This window comes from Anopheles gambiae, chromosome X (genome assembly GCF_943734735.2).
Source record: "Anopheles gambiae chromosome X, idAnoGambNW_F1_1, whole genome shotgun sequence".
In the NCBI taxonomy this organism is placed as follows: Eukaryota; Metazoa; Arthropoda; class Insecta; order Diptera; family Culicidae; genus Anopheles; species Anopheles gambiae.
This window is the reverse complement of record NC_064600.1, coordinates 4,600,513-4,619,206: the sequence shown is the minus strand read 5'-3', so window position 1 is coordinate 4,619,206 and position 18,694 is coordinate 4,600,513. Positions and strand designations below refer to the sequence as shown.

At 47.8% G+C, this 18,694-nt stretch overlaps 2 protein-coding genes across 5 annotated transcripts in view; one reads left to right on the top strand and one right to left on the bottom strand.

Annotated features, from left to right (window-relative positions):
- Window positions 1-1,251: 1,251 nt before the first annotated feature.
- The window catches only part of LOC1272018 (rhophilin-2), a 33,579-nt gene continuing 16,136 nt past the window's right edge, over window positions 1,252-18,694 (top strand). The window contains exons 1-2 of one of the 4 annotated variants that reach the window (XM_061645188.1): window positions 1,252-1,392; window positions 1,857-2,073. In XM_061645188.1, coding sequence (XP_061501172.1) covers window positions 2,017-2,073 — 57 coding nt within the window. In that variant the 5' untranslated portion in view covers window positions 1,252-1,392; window positions 1,857-2,016. Of the gene's footprint in view, window positions 1,393-1,854; window positions 2,074-8,949; window positions 9,107-9,248; window positions 9,283-18,694 lie in introns of those variants that run through there. The other 3 variants (XM_061645252.1, XM_061645181.1, XM_061645254.1) reach the window with 3 other exon arrangements.
- On the bottom strand, window positions 5,906-7,536 carry LOC4576003 (uncharacterized). Its single transcript, XM_001237326.2, has 2 exons — window positions 7,352-7,536; window positions 5,906-7,277 (listed from the first exon to the last, which is right to left on the bottom strand). The coding sequence occupies exons 1-2, from the start codon at window positions 7,532-7,534 to the stop codon at window positions 6,153-6,155; spliced, it is 1,308 nt and encodes a 435-aa protein (XP_001237327.2). The 5' UTR covers window positions 7,535-7,536; the 3' UTR covers window positions 5,906-6,152.

The following is an 18,694-nucleotide window of genomic DNA, read 5'->3' as shown; positions in this document are numbered from 1 at the left end:
ACTCCGCACGGTCCTGACTCCAGACGACTCCGGACGATTCCGGACGATTCTACACGACTCCGGACGACTAAGACTCGATGACTCCGGATGATTCCGAGTCCAGACCTCTCCGGACGACTCTAGACGACTCCATGCGACTAAGACTGGATGACTCCGGATGACTCTGAACGACTACGGACGACTCCAGACGACTACGGACGAATCCAGACGACTAAGACTGGATGACTCCGGATGACTCCGAGCCCAGACGACTCCAGACGATTCCGGACGGTCCCAACTCCAGACGATTCCGGACGACTACGGATGACTACGGAGAGCTTCGGACGACTCTAGACGACTACGGAGAACTTTGGACGACACTGGATGACTCCGACTCCAGACGACTCCAAACGACTCCAGACGAATCCAGACGACTCTGGATGACTCCAAACGGCTTCCGATATAATGCTGGACGAACCTACCTTCCGGAGTCGGTTCCAATGTCTCCAAAGTCAGATCGGAGTTGACTCCGGATTTTTGCCAACTTTACCCATTCACCAAGCACAACACCGCCTCGTGACTCATCGCAGAATCACGAATTTGACGGCATGACTCATCCGCAACGATTCGTGCTGTGTGCTGAGAATTTCTCCCCCGCTTCCGACTGTGTAACATCAAGCGAAGGGGGTAGTCTTTACAACACTCCATTGTGTCGTGGAGAGATGGGTGGATGTGGGAGTTTGAGATTGAGCGCTTCGCGAGCCACATTTGTTTGAGCAAAAAAAAAAACAACACAAGCTTAAAATAAAACACAGCAAGATATGCTTCGCATCATCCCGCATCACCCCCGCACATGCAATGCGCGCCCCTGGTTGGTGCGTTGTCTTACAAGCTTGATTCACACACCCTTGGGCGATTAAGTAGTTCCGACTTTCCCGAGGACACGCGCCTAAGGCGAGGCGAGTCCATCTTCCCATCGCTCCCCCGCAACGTGGCGCGGCGCGCTCAGCAGCAAGGTAGAAAGTCTGGAGGAACCGGCAAACAGAGCGTCTCGCGCAAGCGGTGTTGTTGGCTTCGCCGCCGCGCGCACGCCGCCGTGTTGCGAAGGGTGGGCTGCGTATCGCGCTCTCCGTGTGCTAAGCGCAACTCACCCTCCCTTCCCAGCGCACGGAGAGCGCTGCTGTGTGTGTGGGGGGTGCGTTCGTCGTCATCGCGCTCTCCCTTCAGTGCCAACGTAAAGCTTGCTCGCGACGGTCGCACACCGCATCGATCGTCGCCAATACGTAGCTCCTCGCCCAGAAGGCCAGAGAACCGACGCGAGAATAGCATAGGCGGAGGAGCAGGAAGAGGGAAACAAAAAAAAAACCCCAGCATAAGCATAAAGCTTCCCCCCGCCCCCTCGAGAACGTGCGGGTGCGTTTTGTGTTTTATTTGTGTGTGTGTGTGTGGTTGTGGCGGGCAAAGTGTGGTGTACGTGCGGGTGGTTTTGGATATTCCCTTTTGCCGTCCCGGTGTGTCTTTCCCGTGCCTGCTGAACTGGGCGTGTTGTAGCGTGCCTTTTGTGTGTTTCTGTCTCTGTATCTCTGTACGTGTGTGTGTGTGGGTTATGTTTTATGATGCCCGTATGCTGTGCTTTTGTGCCGTGGGAGGAATAGTCGAGGAGCGGATGCCATCAACTCATCGCGCCACACCGCACACCAAATCACATCGATCAACCTACTCCAGGGGACGACGGCTATGTGGTTGTGCATAAGTGCTGCGTGCATACTGTATACCTCTCATGTGTTAGTTAATGTGTGAGCAAATTTTGTGAATTTAGTTGTAATTTGGAAAACAGAAAAAAAAACAATAAGGTGCTTTTACAATCAATCCAAAAGTTACAAGAAAACGAACCAACGGCGGGAGCTTCGGCAAGCCTGCGTCGAACGCCGTCACCATCTATCAAGCAGCGAATTGCGCAGATAGCTTCACCACACCATTCAACCCCTCGAGAAAGACGGCTCTAATCCGCTCAACGAAACCCCCCGCCCAGGTGAAATGGAAAGTGACGAAAAGGACCAGTCAAAGGAACCGGCCCCGTTTCCCTACATTCGGGTAAGCTGTTTTGATTTTCTTTGCTCCTTTTTTTTCGGTGCTTTTGTTTCTGTGCAGGCGGCGAATAGAAACTTCTCTACGCAGCAGCGTGCACACTACACCTGCACCCTAAGCCCCGCTGGTATGTTGATAGGAAAGCGAGAGAACGTACACCAAAACAACAAAACAAGATAAGCGAACTGAAGTTAAATAAAACGCAACAACCGCGCGCTCGCCCGCTCGGTGCGCGCTTTTGGTGACTCGCTCGACCTCGTGTCGCTACCATACCGAGAACGTGCGTGCATGCGTGTGTGCCGTTAAAATGGTTGGCGACGACGTCTCCATTTACAGGCACAGAGGTTGTCTTGTACGGGAGGCAACAGGTTGTCGCCGCAGGTCGAGCGCCAGCTCCACGTGTTCCACTAGTTCTAATTGCATTTTTCTTTGCACGTCGCTCTGGCAGCGCGCTGTAAGGCACTCATTCTATTTCCAGTAAGAATTCGAGCGGCACGAAGGCACGTTTCGTCTAACCAATGTTCGCAACTTCTAAGCCGCGGCATGTGTGCAGCGTTTGCTGCCAAGTTATCCAAATCGCCGATATCGACCTTGCCCGGTGTATGAGTTAGTGGTGCCGTGGCGATCCGAGCTAGTGGGTTTTTTTTTTTTTGCTGTTGTTTGTTTTATCTTTATCTTATCGCTGGGAGTTACTTGCACCGGCGATGACTACACCCACGACTATGACCTATGGCGCTATTGAGGTAGATACATCTAGCAAGTTCTACGACGCTGACACACGCTGGCCGCTCTATTCGCTAGCCTTAGAATGATTTATACACGCATCGAGCAATCAAGCACGGCAAATGATGAGTGATCCGCATCCGGTTCTGAGATTCTTCAAACGATTGGACATAATAACAACTGTTTTCAAGGAGGTTTTATTCCCGCAATATCTGTAATTCTTCTACATCGTTTTACAGTGAGTGCGAGGCGAGGCAATTACTACTATTGAATATGTTTGAATGAAAATTATTGAAATGTTATTAAAATAAAATAAAATTCTCCTTTAAAACAATATTCTACTTACGAAAAGTAACGTCTACAAGACTACATTCCAATCGGGAGAAGAAAAAAAAAACATTGTAACCGATAGTTTTAAGCTGTACCATGAATTCCTATTCGAATCCTCTGCTGCGTGGAGTTTGGAGGAGCTCACCGCACCTAGCATCTGTTCTGATTGTGCCTCTTCCGTTGAATCCAATTCGAACGTGGAATCGTCTTGATCGTTTACCGTCTGCTATACGAAGTCTTTTAGGATTGCTTTTAGACTGAGATTTTTAGTCATTTAGTCGTCGTTTAGGAGTCGTTTAACGCCACGGGGCCACGGGATCAGAGTGACCAGAACTCTGATTTCTATTTTTCCTAGCGAAAATGCACAGATTTTGTTTCATAATACTGACCGAGCAAACAAAAAATCCTTTCTCTCCTTTCATTTTGGACAGACCACATCGCATAGAGATATCGTATTCTCGAGCGATCCTGAACAAAAAGTTTAACAGTGATATGTATAAGCACAGGCTCATTATGCGCTACGCAAACTAGGTGGCCGCGTCTAGTGATGGGTAATCCGGAGCGGAGCGTCATAGTGCGTAAAATATGACTCCGACTCAAGGTGTTATAAATGACAAGGTTAAGTTGTTCAGAGCAAAATGACATTTCTCGACTTGACATTTCTCTTCCGGGGGCTCCGGTATAAAAATCGGGGAGGGCTGGTGCGGGGTAATGAAATTTCTATGCAGAGATTGACAGATGTCCCCCACAATGTCGCCCAGCAAAATCGATAAAAATCAACCTTCTAAATATATTATCCTTGCTCCGACTCATCTGAGAGACATCTGTCAATCCCTGCATGCAAATTTCATTACCCCGTTCCAGCCCTCCCGGATGTTTATACCGGATTTTTATAGCCCACGGAACAACTTCACCCTGTCATATTAGAACACCTTACACTATGTGTAGGTTTTGTAGGAACAATCTCAAATTATTACAAATCGAAATAACACTTGACAGCACGTCCGATAAAATCGCAGCCCCGATGAGACCGTGGTAGTGCCCCAACAAACGTTGCGAACGGCTTACAAAAATGCCTGAATGCCGTGACTTGTCCCATTTTGCAGTCATTTTTATTATTTTCTGAGCCTATCGTCAAACAATCACATCTTGCAATTCGCTTTTTTGTATTTATTAAACACCAGCCAAACAAAAAATCAAAGTCGTCCATTGCCATTGCTATCCGAGCAAGCCGATGCAAAATGTTACTTGGGTCATTTTTAAATGTCATTTTGTAAGCCCGCAGTTACAACGGAGTACACGCTCACGAAATTCTTGCAATTCATGGTGAAGCATTTCGTAGAACCCGTGTTGTGAGCTTGCTTTTCACTATTTGCCGATCGGTGCCTTTCCAGTAAACCGTAAACCGCTTGAAAATGGCACAGTGGATGAAGCATGGCACCCTTTATTACATTACTGAAGAAGGTCACTGGAATCTCCTGATGATGGTAAGAAGTCATCGCATTGGAATTGGTAAAAATCCCATCAACCATGTTGTACTGGAGGTACCGAATGCGGATATAATTCACTGCGAGATTATCCTAAAGAATAATGTGGTAATGCTCATTTCGTCCTGCTTGTTGAGTGCCGAGTGTAGCCTGTCCTTTGTATACTTCCAGGCTATTATACGCAACTTTTCATACCCCAATCCCATCCGTGTGAACGGTTTGAAGGTATACCATGAAACTCAACTCCGCAGTAAGGATACGATCCAGGTGGCGGGGTTTGTACTGCTTTGGTACTACGAAAGTTCCTTTGGTGCATGGTCGGGTCTTGTGCAATTCGGCGACGATAATCGTCCTCTGCAGAATATATTTAGAGCATTTTTGACGCTCGACACTGATAAGAATGCTAAACTACGATTTGTTGGTTTTGGTATGCCTCCGGCGCAAAACCTGCCGGACGGGACGGTTTGCAATCAGAAGAAGATGATGAGCGTGCAGGCACTTAAGTTGCAGAAGGAAATCAGCCATGCGGTTATAATCAGCAATTTTGCTAATGTGGACATGGAGGATCTGGTTGGAATGTGATGTGTAGGCAGAGGACGTGAAGGGAGCTGGTGAGCAGAAGAATGTGGAGCAGTAAATTAATATTAGTGTTTGGACGGAAGGACGGCCCAATACGGCCGAATTTTGGACCAATAGATGACAGGCCAGAACAAGGGCGAGAACGAGCTGGGTGAGGAGTGTGCTAAACATGCCCAGAACCCAGAAGGTTTCTCCGATCATCTCCGTTGTAATTTCTCATCATTCATGTAAATTTATCGTTAAACTGAATAATAATTAATAACAAACATTGAGGGAACCTCAAACAACTGTCCCTGCTCTTTCCAATCATTTGAATAATCTCAGAACCGGATGTGAATCACTCATCATTTACCATGCTCGATTGCTCGGCGCGTGTTTAAATTATCCTAAGGCTAGCGAATAGAGCAGCATCTTGCTAGAACTTGCTAGATGCGTCTGCCACAATCGCACCAAAGGTCATAGTCGTGGGTGTAGTCATCGCCTGTGCAAGTAACTTCCAGCGATAAGATAAAGCTTAAACGAAAACCACTAGCTCAGCTCACAACGGCACCACTTGCCCACACCGGAAAGGGTTCAATATCGGCGATTTGGATAAGTTGGCAGCAACGTTGTGCACATTTCACAGCCATGCTGGCTGACGCCCTTGATCACCCTCTTGAATTCTAATAAGATATAGAATGTCATATCGTAAAACAACATTAGAACAAGATCACGTGCAATGAAGCTAAGCAGGGCGCCTGTTTTAATACGAGATTAAATTCTTCGGAGCTTATTACAGGAAAATCTCTAACGATGTAACAATTTACAAACAGTCTAAACAGAGTGGGAACATGGTTCTAGATACTAAGATAACATGGATGAAGCTGTATGATAAATTAACTGTCGTATTACGCGATACATCTTACTCCTTGGCTAGTCGTGGCCTGTCCCATCAGTAACAACAATCTACATGGCGGATTCCTCTTACTATTTGAGTGGATCCCAGTCGAGCATTGGTGGAAGAGTGCATGTATCCGTCTCTGAAAGATAGACCTGCTCGATATCGGGTCCCTGCTTCTCGTCCTGCTCTAACTTCTCCTGATTTGCGCAATCCTGATCTAACGCTGACAGCAGCAGGCGAACGTAATCTGTCGCTTGCTGTGCGCTCGGTGGCGGAGGTAGTGCGTCGTATGCCTGCTGCAAGACGCACTGTTGCTCCTCGTCAGAATAATCGACTTCGGACAGTTCCTTAGGTTGGATGGGCTTCGGCGGCTCGTAATGGTTCCCACCGTGCTCTAAATAAACCATCTCATAGTCTTCCCAGTTAAAACCATGGCTGTCATCCTCCTTCTCCTCCTTCTTTTCTGCTTCCATTTCCACGTCGCTGCCAGCGTAGTCGACGTCAAGTTCGTAGGTAGCTTCTAAAAATTCAATACCATCTGAAACGTCCCCGAATTCGCAGGGAACATCAATGTGGTCAAACATTGCCTCTCTTTCTCTGGCCTGGTCTTCCTCGTCCACCTGTAGGCCATCCGCTTCTTCAGCAGGTTCCGCCTTGTTGCACTCCCCGACGCTCTCGACGAGTGACGCCTTTTCTAGCGACTTCTGCTTGCACTCCGCGCGATTGGTCGGCACCGAGTCTGCTTCTTTGACATCCTCGGGTTTCCGTTCGTGTGCGGGACCAGTAATGGCCAACAAGCGGCGGTTGGGCTCTCCTGCGTACTTTAGCAAGCTGTACCGCTCCTTCTCCTGCTCTTCCTCGAGCCGGAGGTTTTTGGCAGTCATCAGACGAACGAGTGCCTCCTCGTCCATCATCAAATCCTCATAGCCGAGCGTGAACGGTGGTGGTAATTGGCCACTGCTGAAATATGCAATCGTAACAATGCCATGCGCATCACACGTCAAATATGCTTTAATGCGATCCAGCGGAAGATCGCCATCATCGTCGGCTGGAATCCACCGTACCCTTTGCAAGGGAGGAACAAAGTAATGCCAGGTAAACTGGTATACCGACACGTGGATAAGGTCAAAGTCGGCGAGCGGTTTTTCGCCGTACATTTTGAAACCATTCAAACGGATGGGATTGGCATTCGAATAGTTGCGGATCATGATCTGGTGGAGGGAAAACATAAAGACCTGTTAATACGATGTGCTACACAGCAAAGTAAAGCAAACAAAACCGTTACCGTTTTGCCTTTACGATAAATCTTGCAGTGCAGAGGTTCTGCTGCAGCGTCCGCCAGCACTACATGGTTTCCAGGATTTCGGCCGATTAGCAGTCGGTGGCTTCGTGCTTGGATTGCGCTTGACGCGTATCTGCGCGTATCCGTGCACACCAGGAAGCCTGGCCTTAAGGTCAGCTTTTCCATTTGGATGTTCAGTCACCAACAGAAAAGGGCCACCATTTGCTTGAAGAAATCTGTAGACTTGCACAATTTTTGCTGGTTGCGTAATCGGTGACGTAATCTGTCAAACGGTCTACCATAAAGGGTCCAGTGGCATGTGAGGAAAACAAAAATTGACTTACTATAATTTGTCCCGTCACTACACCACAGATTACTCTAGAACGTCGATTGTCCAGATTGCTCGTGTCCGGACGGTAGCCGGTTATTCGATTTGCAGCCGGTCCATCGAAGGTTTTTGGGTTGATGTTTTCTATCGGATAAGAACGGGATAAAATTCAAATAAGTAGACGCACTTAATATAATGGTTACAATAGATTTTGTATAAGGAATGTATGTCGGTAATAAGAACGAATATCTGAATAGGCACGAAGCTTGTATATTTATGTAATGCTATGTTTTGCTTATAGGCTTACCACAATCGAAACTATCCTCCAAGTCAACAAAGATATGCTTTGCCTTAATGCTGTGCGCCTAACTCGAATTGTCATATTTTCAGCCAAACCACATTTAGAGCAAGGATAATGTATTTAGAAGGTTGATTTTTATAGCTTTTGCTGGGCGACATTGTGGGGGACATCTGTCAATCTCTGCATAGAAATTTCATTACCCCGCACCAGCCCTCCCCGATTTTTATACCGGAGCCCCCGGAAGAGAAATGTCAAGTCGAGAAATGTCATTTTGCTCTGAACAACTTCACCTTGTCATTTATAACACCTTGATTTAGAGTAATTTTCATGTGAAGTGGGTATACCATACAGGTGGGCTTATCTCTAACGATTTGACACCTGCGCTATAGCAAAACGAATGGAAATGGTTTGGCTTGGAACTTGGATGCGCATGCACGTTTGATGGTGTGAGAGTAAATGTTAGAGAAGATTCATGCTTTCCATGATGCTGGAACGAGTTCTCATGCGGGCGACCATCAAATCCGGTCAATATGACAAAAAAAAACACCAAATTGGCACCTAGAACCTCGAGCACAGCCGCAACTAGAACAACGGCGCATGGCGGGACGCCACTGTCTCAAACAGTGAAAAAACAGGGAAACACCTGTGCTAGTGTTTCGAAATGTGCGCGCAATTCGGTACCGCACTGTAGCCGTCTGTAAACAAACCATTTCACTACGGCCGAAAAGCACCTTTCTCACCTGATTTGCAAAGCCGGCATTTGTTTTCCCTGCTAGAAAACCAGTCACGAGAATAGTGCAAACATCACAAGAAGGTCGTATTTACAATGGTACAAGGCCGCCGGGAAAAGCGACTGCCGCCCAGTTCGAACGTGACGCCGATTCTCGCTACGCACTGTACTGCTGATCCAAAGTTTGACAGCTGACAGTTGTTTTCGAAAGAGGAGCCGACGCCATATTGTACTTTTCCTCAGCTGCAGTTGGACTATTTTGGGTGGGAAAAAGTGTGCTGTAGAAGTGTTGGGCTTCTTAGGAGGGCTTTAGCGTTGAAAAGAGTGCAGATTTAGTGATGAAAATGTTGTTTGCAATGGATTTTACGTGTTTGTTTACTGTCAGCGAGGAGTTACGAGGTGAGTGGAACAATTACGAGCTGCATGCCGAAATGCACAACATTTCCCCACATCCTCGATTGCGGATCGTTTTACAGACGAAAGCAGCTCCTAATGGATGTCCGTCTTGGGGATGTTTCCTTTTATTTTTTATGTTTTTTAGGCCAGCGTACTGCTTCGCCGCACCTATGTCGAAGGTAAACAAGCGAGAAGAAGGTGGTTTCGGCACTTTTTAAAACACCCGAAAGGAGCTGATAGATAGGTGTCAGCTGTAAATTGTCACCAAATAGTACGACGGAGCATCCAGCGGGTAGCCGGGCAACACCTGTGCAAGAACGCCTGGTGCTAGTCGTACATATTAATGAATATGATGCCCGTCTGCACTCCACTGCACGATCGGGGCGATCCGGTTCGGGAACCCCAGTGTCATATCGTGAGTGGTCCCTGATTATCGGCCCTCCTAGTTGCAGTTTGGCTTCGTGTCGTATCTTCGTTCGCCCGACCGTGCCTGAAGTGTGCGCAGAAACGAGGCGTGTGTTGAGACAATTATCTCAGAAAAAGTAGCTAATTGCTGCTGCGCGATGCGGGGACGTTGCTCTCCGTCCGTGGCAGGTTCAAGAAGCATCAACCTCGCCCCCGCCCCATTGGTGGCCTTGCTTGGTTTGCTTCTTCCGCTCCTGAGGGCAACTGCAAGCGGTGCTGTTGTTGGTGCGGTAATGATTGTTATTACTAATCGATTACTATCGATGCCTTTATTCCTTCGTTCGCTCTCTCAGCCTTGTTGGTGGAATGCTGGGAAGGTGGTGGTGCCGAAGCAGACCGGCTCAAGATGGCTTTTTTTTATCTCGTCGCCCGCCAGCAGTGTGTCATGATACGCACCTCGCGCAAGCTGTGCAAAAAGAACCAGAACAAGGGAAGAGCGCGATACGCGCACCCTAACGGTGGACCCGGTAGTGATGGGCAAAAATCCGAAGCCGATTCCGATCCGACTCGGATAATTTTGGAATCGATTCCGGAAGGTTGGTCCGCCTAGCGTTATCCGGAGTCGTTCGAAATCGTCCGGAATCGTACGGAGTCGTCCGGAATCGGTTGGAGTTGAAGACGTCCGGAGTCAGTCTTCGAAACACAAAGGCGAATACGAAGTGCACACACAATGTGAAGGACAAAAAAACTCGGACGACTCCGAACAACTCCGGATGATTTCAAACGACTCCAAACGACTCCGCTCGGCTTCGGACGACTTCCCGGCACCGAACGACTTCGTTCGGCACCGAACGACTCCGGACTACTCCCAACGACTTCGGAGGACTCCGGAAGATTCTGAACGACTTCGGGCAACTCCGGACGACTCCAACTCCGAATGACTCCAGGCGACTCTGATTCCAAACGACTCCGACTCCGAGCAGAACTTGTGGTTCGGATTTTGACGGAATCGGAGTTACAATAGCCGGAGTCGGATCGGAGTCCTGGGTGCGCTTCAAAGAGCACATCACTAGTACCCGGCACGCGGGATGCTTTTGCGTGGAAATACCGAAGTGGCGTCGATAAATTTCTCTCTCACTCATTTTCTCGACCCGGGTGGGGGGGAGGTGGTTAAACGTATCGGTTCGTGTGTATCGCGCGGTGTACTTTAGATTCTTATCTTTCGCCTTTGCTTCCGATAGCTTGGTGCGTTTGCTTTCCACCAACCGCTCGAGACCATTTAACAATGTTTAAAAGGCCAAATAAGTGTGGAGCTTCAGGTGCAACTGGTGCAATAACCCTAACGCCACTCGCGCAAGACTGGAGTGGCTGGCGGAGTGGCACCATCTGGATATGGGCCCTTGGTGTACTCTGGTTTTGTTGTTGTTTTTTTTCGCTTCCTTCCTCTCCCCATAATATACGTTTGTGGAGCGGAGAAACGAACTTTAAAACACCACCCACACACACATTCGAAAAACAAACCCATTGTTTGTTGCGAATCGCGTACGCTAGTGGGACTTTGGCGGGCAGAGACGCGCCCGCGTACAGTTTCCGCAAACAATGCGGACAACAGTGGCAACAAAACAGCCACCCACGCGCGAATGAAACCCCCTTCTTTTTGCGTTACCGACGCGGGGTTCACACATCCATTCCCACCCTGGCAACCCTTTCCCGGGCCCTGGGCTTGGCGGAAAGGGATGCAAATAAATTAGGTAAAGCAGTGGAGAGGAGCAGTGTGCTCGCCCTTCTCCATGCGGAAAATCGCCGTCGCAGTTAAAGAAAAAAACCAATTGTAACCGGATCGCTGTAGCTGGGCGCGCTCGCGCACGCGCGAAACAATTGGTGTGAATTTTGGCTGTTTGTTTTGTTTACAAAACAAAAAAGATATATGTACACGGAAACCCCCTGGACAAAGTGAAGGGAGCAGGTGTGCCGGTCGGTCGGTCCTTCGTTCCCCGGGAGCAGGGGAATGCAATTTTCAAACCAGCCACTGCCCGGCACTCCTTACGACGCAGCCAGTGGCTAGTAAACAATATGGCAGTGCTTTTTTCCTCCAGCCGAACAAACTGAGAATCGATCTCAGCTCAGATTCAAGATGGCCTGCCCGCCCCTCGGGGGCTAAGTGTGAATGTTAAGCGTGTTGCCTCTAGGCTGCTGGGGTGATCGTACCGGAAGCACCTTTAAAACGTGTTGCATACTAGGTTGTAGCATTTTGTGCACTTGGGCCACTTTGGGGACGTTTGAGCGAACGAATCATCAGCCGGCGGCAACCGCACATTCAGTATCGCTAGAAGAAACACGCCGTTTTCTCAGGGCTCAGGGACAGTTTTTCCCTTGAAGATTGAAAAGATGTAGATGGATTAGACGTGGCACGATGCAGCGGTCCTAATAGTATCGCCTGGCTGTATTGGTATTTGGACATATTACTTGAAACTCGCTTCAGAAGATGCCACGCTGAATTGGGTAGTGTTGGGTTTTATGAATCTTTCGTTGCGATTCGTCCATATGAATCTTCAGTGATTAGTGATTAGAATCTCGAGTCGAATCTTCAAAGATTCATGAAGCTCTAAATACTCATGAATCTCCAAGGACTTATGTATCTCTTAAGATTCATGGATCTATTAGCTAATTAAATTATAAATTATAATTCGTATATCTCCAGCGATTCATGAATCTTTAGAGAAGTGTGATTTTCAAAAATTCCCAAAGAATCATGAATCCCTAGAGATTCATTAATTTTTCGAGATGCAACATTTTTTTTGGGATGCATGAATCTTTCGAGGTTCAAGAATCTTTCGAGATTCGAGAATCTTTCAAGATTCAGGAATCATTCGAGATTTATGATCTTTGAACAATTATGAATCTTTCGAGATTCAACAATCTTTCCAACCGAGATTACGACTCACTCGAAAATCATTCCAAAGATTCATTCAGATTCATGAATCTGAATCAGATTTACCCAACACTACAACAAACCATTCGATTCGGTTGGCCGTGTTCAAGCTGTCACATTCGTGGGTGACAATTTAACATTGAAACATTTTTTGCATCGCCTACTAATATTCTTACATGTAAATATCATTCCTGCCTCTTGGACATTGGGATCGATGGATTATTCCGTTTCTATATATTGACTTGAAGGTGTCAAAATCCAAGATGTGCGTTTGTGAGGTACTCTGCATGATTTCGTTTTCCCTACCCTAACCTAAATGGCAAACCCTACGCTATGTAGCCGCTGTAACCAGATGGAAGGGAAAAATTAATCCTCCATAAAAGTAATCTCTCCCGTTCTTGCCTCCGGTGGCGACGAAGGCCCGCGCTGCTGCCGCTGCTGTAGCGATGATGGGCTAGCGTAGGGCTGTGAGCGTGGAGGCCTTTTAATGGTGCCGTTGCACGAAAGTGATCCACATGTAGATTTCCGACCGAACGAGAAGAACAACAACAACAGCCAGAACGGAGCGAAGCGGGAAAAAATGTTGAAAACGTTTGTGTCCCGTTAGTCTGCAGATGGTGTGATGTGCATTGTTCAATTTTAGTATCTCTGCTCTTTCTATTTATTTATCTTCTTTTTTTTTGTAGAACGCTCCATCAACACCGTGCCACTGCAACGGCGCGCGCTCCCTGTGGTGCGCGCGCGCGTGTGTGTGTTTGAGTGATGTGGTTAGCCGCAAACACGACCGATAGCTCCGCGCGAGGAACAAATGCGGAGCTAAGAAGATCCGATGGGTTATCATCCCGCAGATATAAGATGTTTGCCTCGGCCCCGATTTTCCCAGTCGCCGGCATCCATCGGGCACATGATCTGCTCTGTTCTGGCTCGGCCTGTGGGAAGCTAATCAAGCTCATACCTGTAATCGGCCGCCATCTCGCAAGATATAGGAAGCAAGCGATCAAGATATACAAGCTTCCAGAACATAATTTAGCAGAAGTTTTGAGGAACGCTTTATACACAGTCTGCCGTGGCCGTGGTTACATCGTGGGCTGCGGGCTCCGGGCGCGAGTCGGCCAATAACCGTTTCTAACCGTTTTCTATTGCTTAATGCGAGCACAGCTAATCTGGAATTGCAACAAATTCTCATAATCGGCGAGCGAGAGAGGATTTGAACAATAGGAAAAAAAACGCGCATTTTTCTCACGAAATCCAACCCGTGCAAGAATTTCGTCTTATTAGATGTGGTGTAATGCTTCAGAGAGGCAAAGAGAGACAAAGAAAATGAAGAAAGAACACGGTCTGACATCACACGCTGCTGTTGCACGACAACCTGGGAAGGAGAGCGGCATTGTGCGTGTTCTCCTGCGTGTATCTAGAATTGAGTTGCGCTTTTCCCACGTTTTGCTTTCTTGTTTTAACGCAAACAATATCTTTTCTGGCGCTTGTTTGCTTTACAGATCGTTTGCTACGTTTGTGTTTTGAAAGCGTTTGAATCTGGCGATGCGACAGTTGAAGGATGCCGATGGTCTTGGAAATTATCCATCCCCCAGCTGCAGCGCTTCGGCTGATCTGAGCGAACCACAAACCGCGAAAAGGTTATTACTCCAGCACCCCGGTGGTGACGTAGCGTTTACGAAACTTTACAAAAGCGCTTGTGCACGCTCTGCCGTAGGAGGATGGAAACGTTTGTCTCGGTGCATCAGTAGCAAACCTTCGCCCCTAGGGCCTGGCCTGCGAGTGCATGACCTTTGCTTGCGGAGCGAGTAGGAAGGGGGAAGGAAGATGAGAAAAAATTAAATACAGGTGCACCCATGGGTGTGTGTGTGTGTGTGTGTGTGTGTGTGTGTTTGTGTGTGTGGCGTAATACACACCGGCAGCACGGGCACAGGAAAAGCGGGAACAAGATGAATTCCCCCGCCCAACCCCAACGGGTTGGGTGCATAATTACTTATGCCACCCACCCCTTTGCTCCCGTTTGCTTCTCTCTGCTCGCTCTTCTCTACACTGCTCCGTAAAAAAAAAACACTCCCCGCGGGAACAATGCGGGAAGGGTTCCCCCGCCACTGGGGCCGCCACTTGCAAATGCCCGTTACAATGCCCGCCCGCGGGATTTCCTCTGTCCCCCTTTTATGGGTGATACAGATTAGTGGTGGGAGCTCGGTATCGGACCTACCCGATCGCCGAGTCCGTGCTCGGAATCAATTCCAAAGCCGATTTCGATGTTGGAATCGATTCCTGATCTGGATTCGATTCCGGAACTTATTTCGAAGCCGGATTCGACTCCGGATCCGGATTCGATTCCGGAGCTGATTCGGAAGTCGGATTCGATTCCGGAGCCGGATTTGATTTCAGAGTCAATTCCGCTTCTGGTGTCCGATATCTGCCAATTCTGGAACCAATTCCCGATCCGATTCCGATTCCGGATCCGATTCCGGATTCGATTCCGGAACCAATTCCGGAGCCGATTTCGGAACCGTGTTCGGAAACTGATTCCGGAACTGATCTACTATCCGGAACCGGTTCCAGAAATCTTCGGATCTAGCCGGATTCGGTTCCGACAAAAACTTCATTTTTCCCAACACTAGCACCGATGTCAGTCGAATGCCAAATGCCTCCAGTGTTTAGTAAGCAGGGAAGAAGCAAAGGGAAAATAGGTGCAGTAACAGAGAGAGAGAGTGAGTGAGATAGAGAGGCTAAAAAAAACGATCATCGAGGGAATCGAGCGAATTGAATCCCCACACCACCACCCCGCGGCACAGGGCAGTTGAAGCGGAACCGACCGTGCCGTCCGAAGATGTGCCGTGGAAAATGGTGATGAAAAATGGATGGTCTCTACTAACAGGCCCCTATCACCGTCCGCACCAAACGTATTGCTTCCGATTGTTTATGATGGGAGTGAGAGATACCGCGGGACTTTGTCTGCAGTGTAAGCTGTGTGTGTGTGTGTGTGCTAGAGGGAAATATTATTTCCAACACATCAGGCCCCTGTGCCTGTCTGTTACAGTTACAGGCAAATTGGGAGAGCAACGTTTTGTGGATGCCTCATCAAGATTAGATAAGGCAAGTAAGAAGGGTAGAAGAAATGATGTAATTTTTTTTTTTTTGGAACCCCTTTGTGGTGTGGATTTTTTGTCGTTGTTGTGTGTGTTTTGCTTTTTCCGTGCCTGCGCCGTGCCAAGGCCAAACACTGGTATGGATTTTCGGTATCCAACTGAACCTTGGAGAGAGCGTATGACGAAATGGAACAGCTTCATCGCCCTGTGTCGGCTGATAAACACCTGTCAAGGCGGGTTGATGTGCTGTGCTATCGGTGTGGAGAGGGTTGAAGAACGTTTGCTTTGATAGCGATCTGCATGTGTATAAAGTATACACACACACACAGTGCGAAGGCTGTGCCATCAAGGAAGAAGAAGAGCTCTTACAACAATTTAAATCACTTTGATGTGGCGTTTTATGCAACGGCGGTGTCGTCTGCTCAAAGTTGATAAATTGTCTGGCGATAAAAAAGAAAAACTGTATAGAGACGACTCAGACTTCTTAATGGACGTTCTTATCACACAATCAACACCTTATTTCAGGCGAGAAACATCACAAGCAAGCTCAGTTGGATGTACTTCAATGCAAGTCGACCTAATTTTCGGAAGAATGTTGTCTAAAAAATCAGTTAAGACAGGAAACTCCTATTAGGATCACTTAAATATGAAGCATGCAACCATGCTTCTTCACTCACAGTTAAAACCTCTTTTGCATGGGGTTCCATATGATGGGGTTTTATGATGGTAGCCATATGATGAATACTCATAAAAGAGATACAAAGGTACTATGTATCTGAGATACTACAAAGGTGTGTCCCAAGAACCAGAACTGTACGATTCATTCAATTCATCCTAAAGAACGAACGACTTACGTTCATCTAATCAACGTTCAACGATTCTTTATAAATCAAAATGTACTGAGTTGATCATGAAAATAACGTCCTGTCCGTGGAAATAAAGTCTTAGTACGCCGGGACGTTAATTTCCCCCATACAAATATGAACGTGAACCGTAACACCCGGACGTTCGAGAAAAGAACGTCCTACCAATCGTAATAAAGATCATTCTGGTCTGCATAATAATGTTCACGATGTAATACACTAATTATGTTCTTCTTGCAAAATGAAACAGTTCGCCATATTTTCTTCAACAGAAATGAACGAATGAATTGCAACTCACGTTCATCAAAATGAACCGAACGGCCCAAGCCTACATGACTATATACCGACCATGTTGGTTGCGGTGATTAAGAAGCGAAAACCTTGATCTTGTACATCAAAGTATAAGACAGTTTTCAATGACCATTATGTCAAATATTTTTGGGTAATGCTACCAATGTGCTAATCATGAGTGTCATCGCTCTGGAGAACAGGATCCCTAAACGATGTTTGGCGTTTACCAAATAATTTAAGCGGGTTTATGCGCTATTGGTTCTAAATCCTGTTCTATCTCGGTTTTAGACTTTGAAGTCAGGCATCAAACAATGTTTCAAAATTGTTCCGAAGACCTCCCACGTTAGCTATGCTCTCCTGGGTTAAGGAGTAGGTGGAGGCGTTTTCTTTTCTCATGCTACGTCACCGTAGCTATGCATCATTTCAGCGTCTTTACCCGCGTTTACCAACAACAACAGCGACAAAAAAAAAACAATCAGCAAATACCATAGCGCCTGACTCACAGCTCCGGCCTATACTTTTGACCTACTAACCTCGTACACCTTCCCAACCGATGCAAATGCCATCTAAGAAAGAGAGAAGAGAGAGACATCGCCATCGACATCCAAAGCCACCCGTATTGCGAGCATCTTGCCGAAACCTAATAATGCATAAAACCAAATTGTTCCAAACTCAACACCACCACCCCCTCCTCTCTAACCCACCAGCGAAAGAAGAGATGCCCCACAAGCGGCAATGGAAACGGCACGGGGGGAGGTGAATCAATTGGACGGGAAATTGGGAACAATGTTACGGTGGCGAACGAATGCGTTCCAGTGGCGAGGTGTAGAGGGGTGGTGCGGTGGGTGGTGGGTGGTGGGTTTACCTTCTTCATCGAGTAATGACCACCCAGCGCCACCGGAAATGCGGAAAAGATCGCAGTGACCTTCTTTTCCGCCGTCGCTGTTGCTGTTTGGTTTTTTCTTTGTATTTTTTAGGTGTGCGTGTGTGTGTGTGTGTGTGGTTTTAGCACCACCCTCGCCCCTATAATAATCGAACGAGTAAAGAACGTCGTGTGTGCACTGCTTGGAGTGCACAAACAATGTGTGTGTGTGTTTTTGTTAACGCCATTTCCGTCAACTGCACAGCGTTTGACGCGTTAAAGACTTCAATGAGGGCTAGGAGACGAACCCCGCGCAACAAAACACTGCTTCGGCCAACCATGCCTGGCGGAGGTGATTGACTACAACTGTATGCATGCCGGGAGTGGGGGGGGGGGAGGTGGAGAGGGACGAGTGGGTAATTATTGCTGGTAAAGATTGTTCTGCGCCCTCCTTTTTACTCCCTTTTCTCCATGTCCATCCTCGGGGCTGCATCTAGCAGGGAGGGGAGTGGGGGTTGGTAACTTGAGCTTGAGGGTGCTTTCACCCTGCCATTGCTGCTGTCCCGCATTATGCTGATGCTCTCCGTAGGGGAGGGTTTGTGTTGGTAGGAAAAGAATAAACACGCTAAGGCACGAACCTCCCCTTCCCATCGTCGTCATCATGTAACAGGGGTGTGGTGTGTGTGTGGACACTTTCATAATAAATTTAAGAAGACGAAAAAAAACCCACCCTCTCTGTAAGTGTAACAAAAAAAAAGCGAAACCACACCAGCTCCCCCACCCCGCACCCCCTACAAAGAAAGTCCTTCATAGCCGCGTAGACTGCGGGTACAAATTAATTAAAAGCAAAAAAAAACAACTATCTTCCGAGTGCGAACCAAAACCTCTCTTCGCTGGCTAACCGAATCGATGGGCCTCTCTCTCTCTCTCTCTCTCTCTCCCGGGTGCGCTATACGTTTCCCTCCGCGGGCGCGCGCTATGCTGTAAGCCCTTGTTTACCGCGCCCGTTGGGGCCAGTGATCTACTTCGCAAACCCCGAACGATCATCGCAACCGCCACCTCACGCGCTTTCTCTCTTTCTCATCGCTCGCTGTGCCTTTTTCTTTTTTCTCCGCGGGCGACGGCTCTACACACCGTCGCCCCATT

What these genes read in the sequence shown, in the direction of transcription:
- LOC4576003 (XM_001237326.2), bottom strand. Translation starts at nt 7,534, where the DNA reads ATGGAAAAGCTGACCTTAAGGCCAGGCTTCCTGGTGTGCACGGATACG. An exon ending in TTTATCGTAAAGGCAAAACG is followed by an intron (nt 7,278 to 7,351) that starts GTAACGGTTTTG and finishes TCCCTCCACCAG; the next exon opens with ATCATGATCCGCAACTATTC.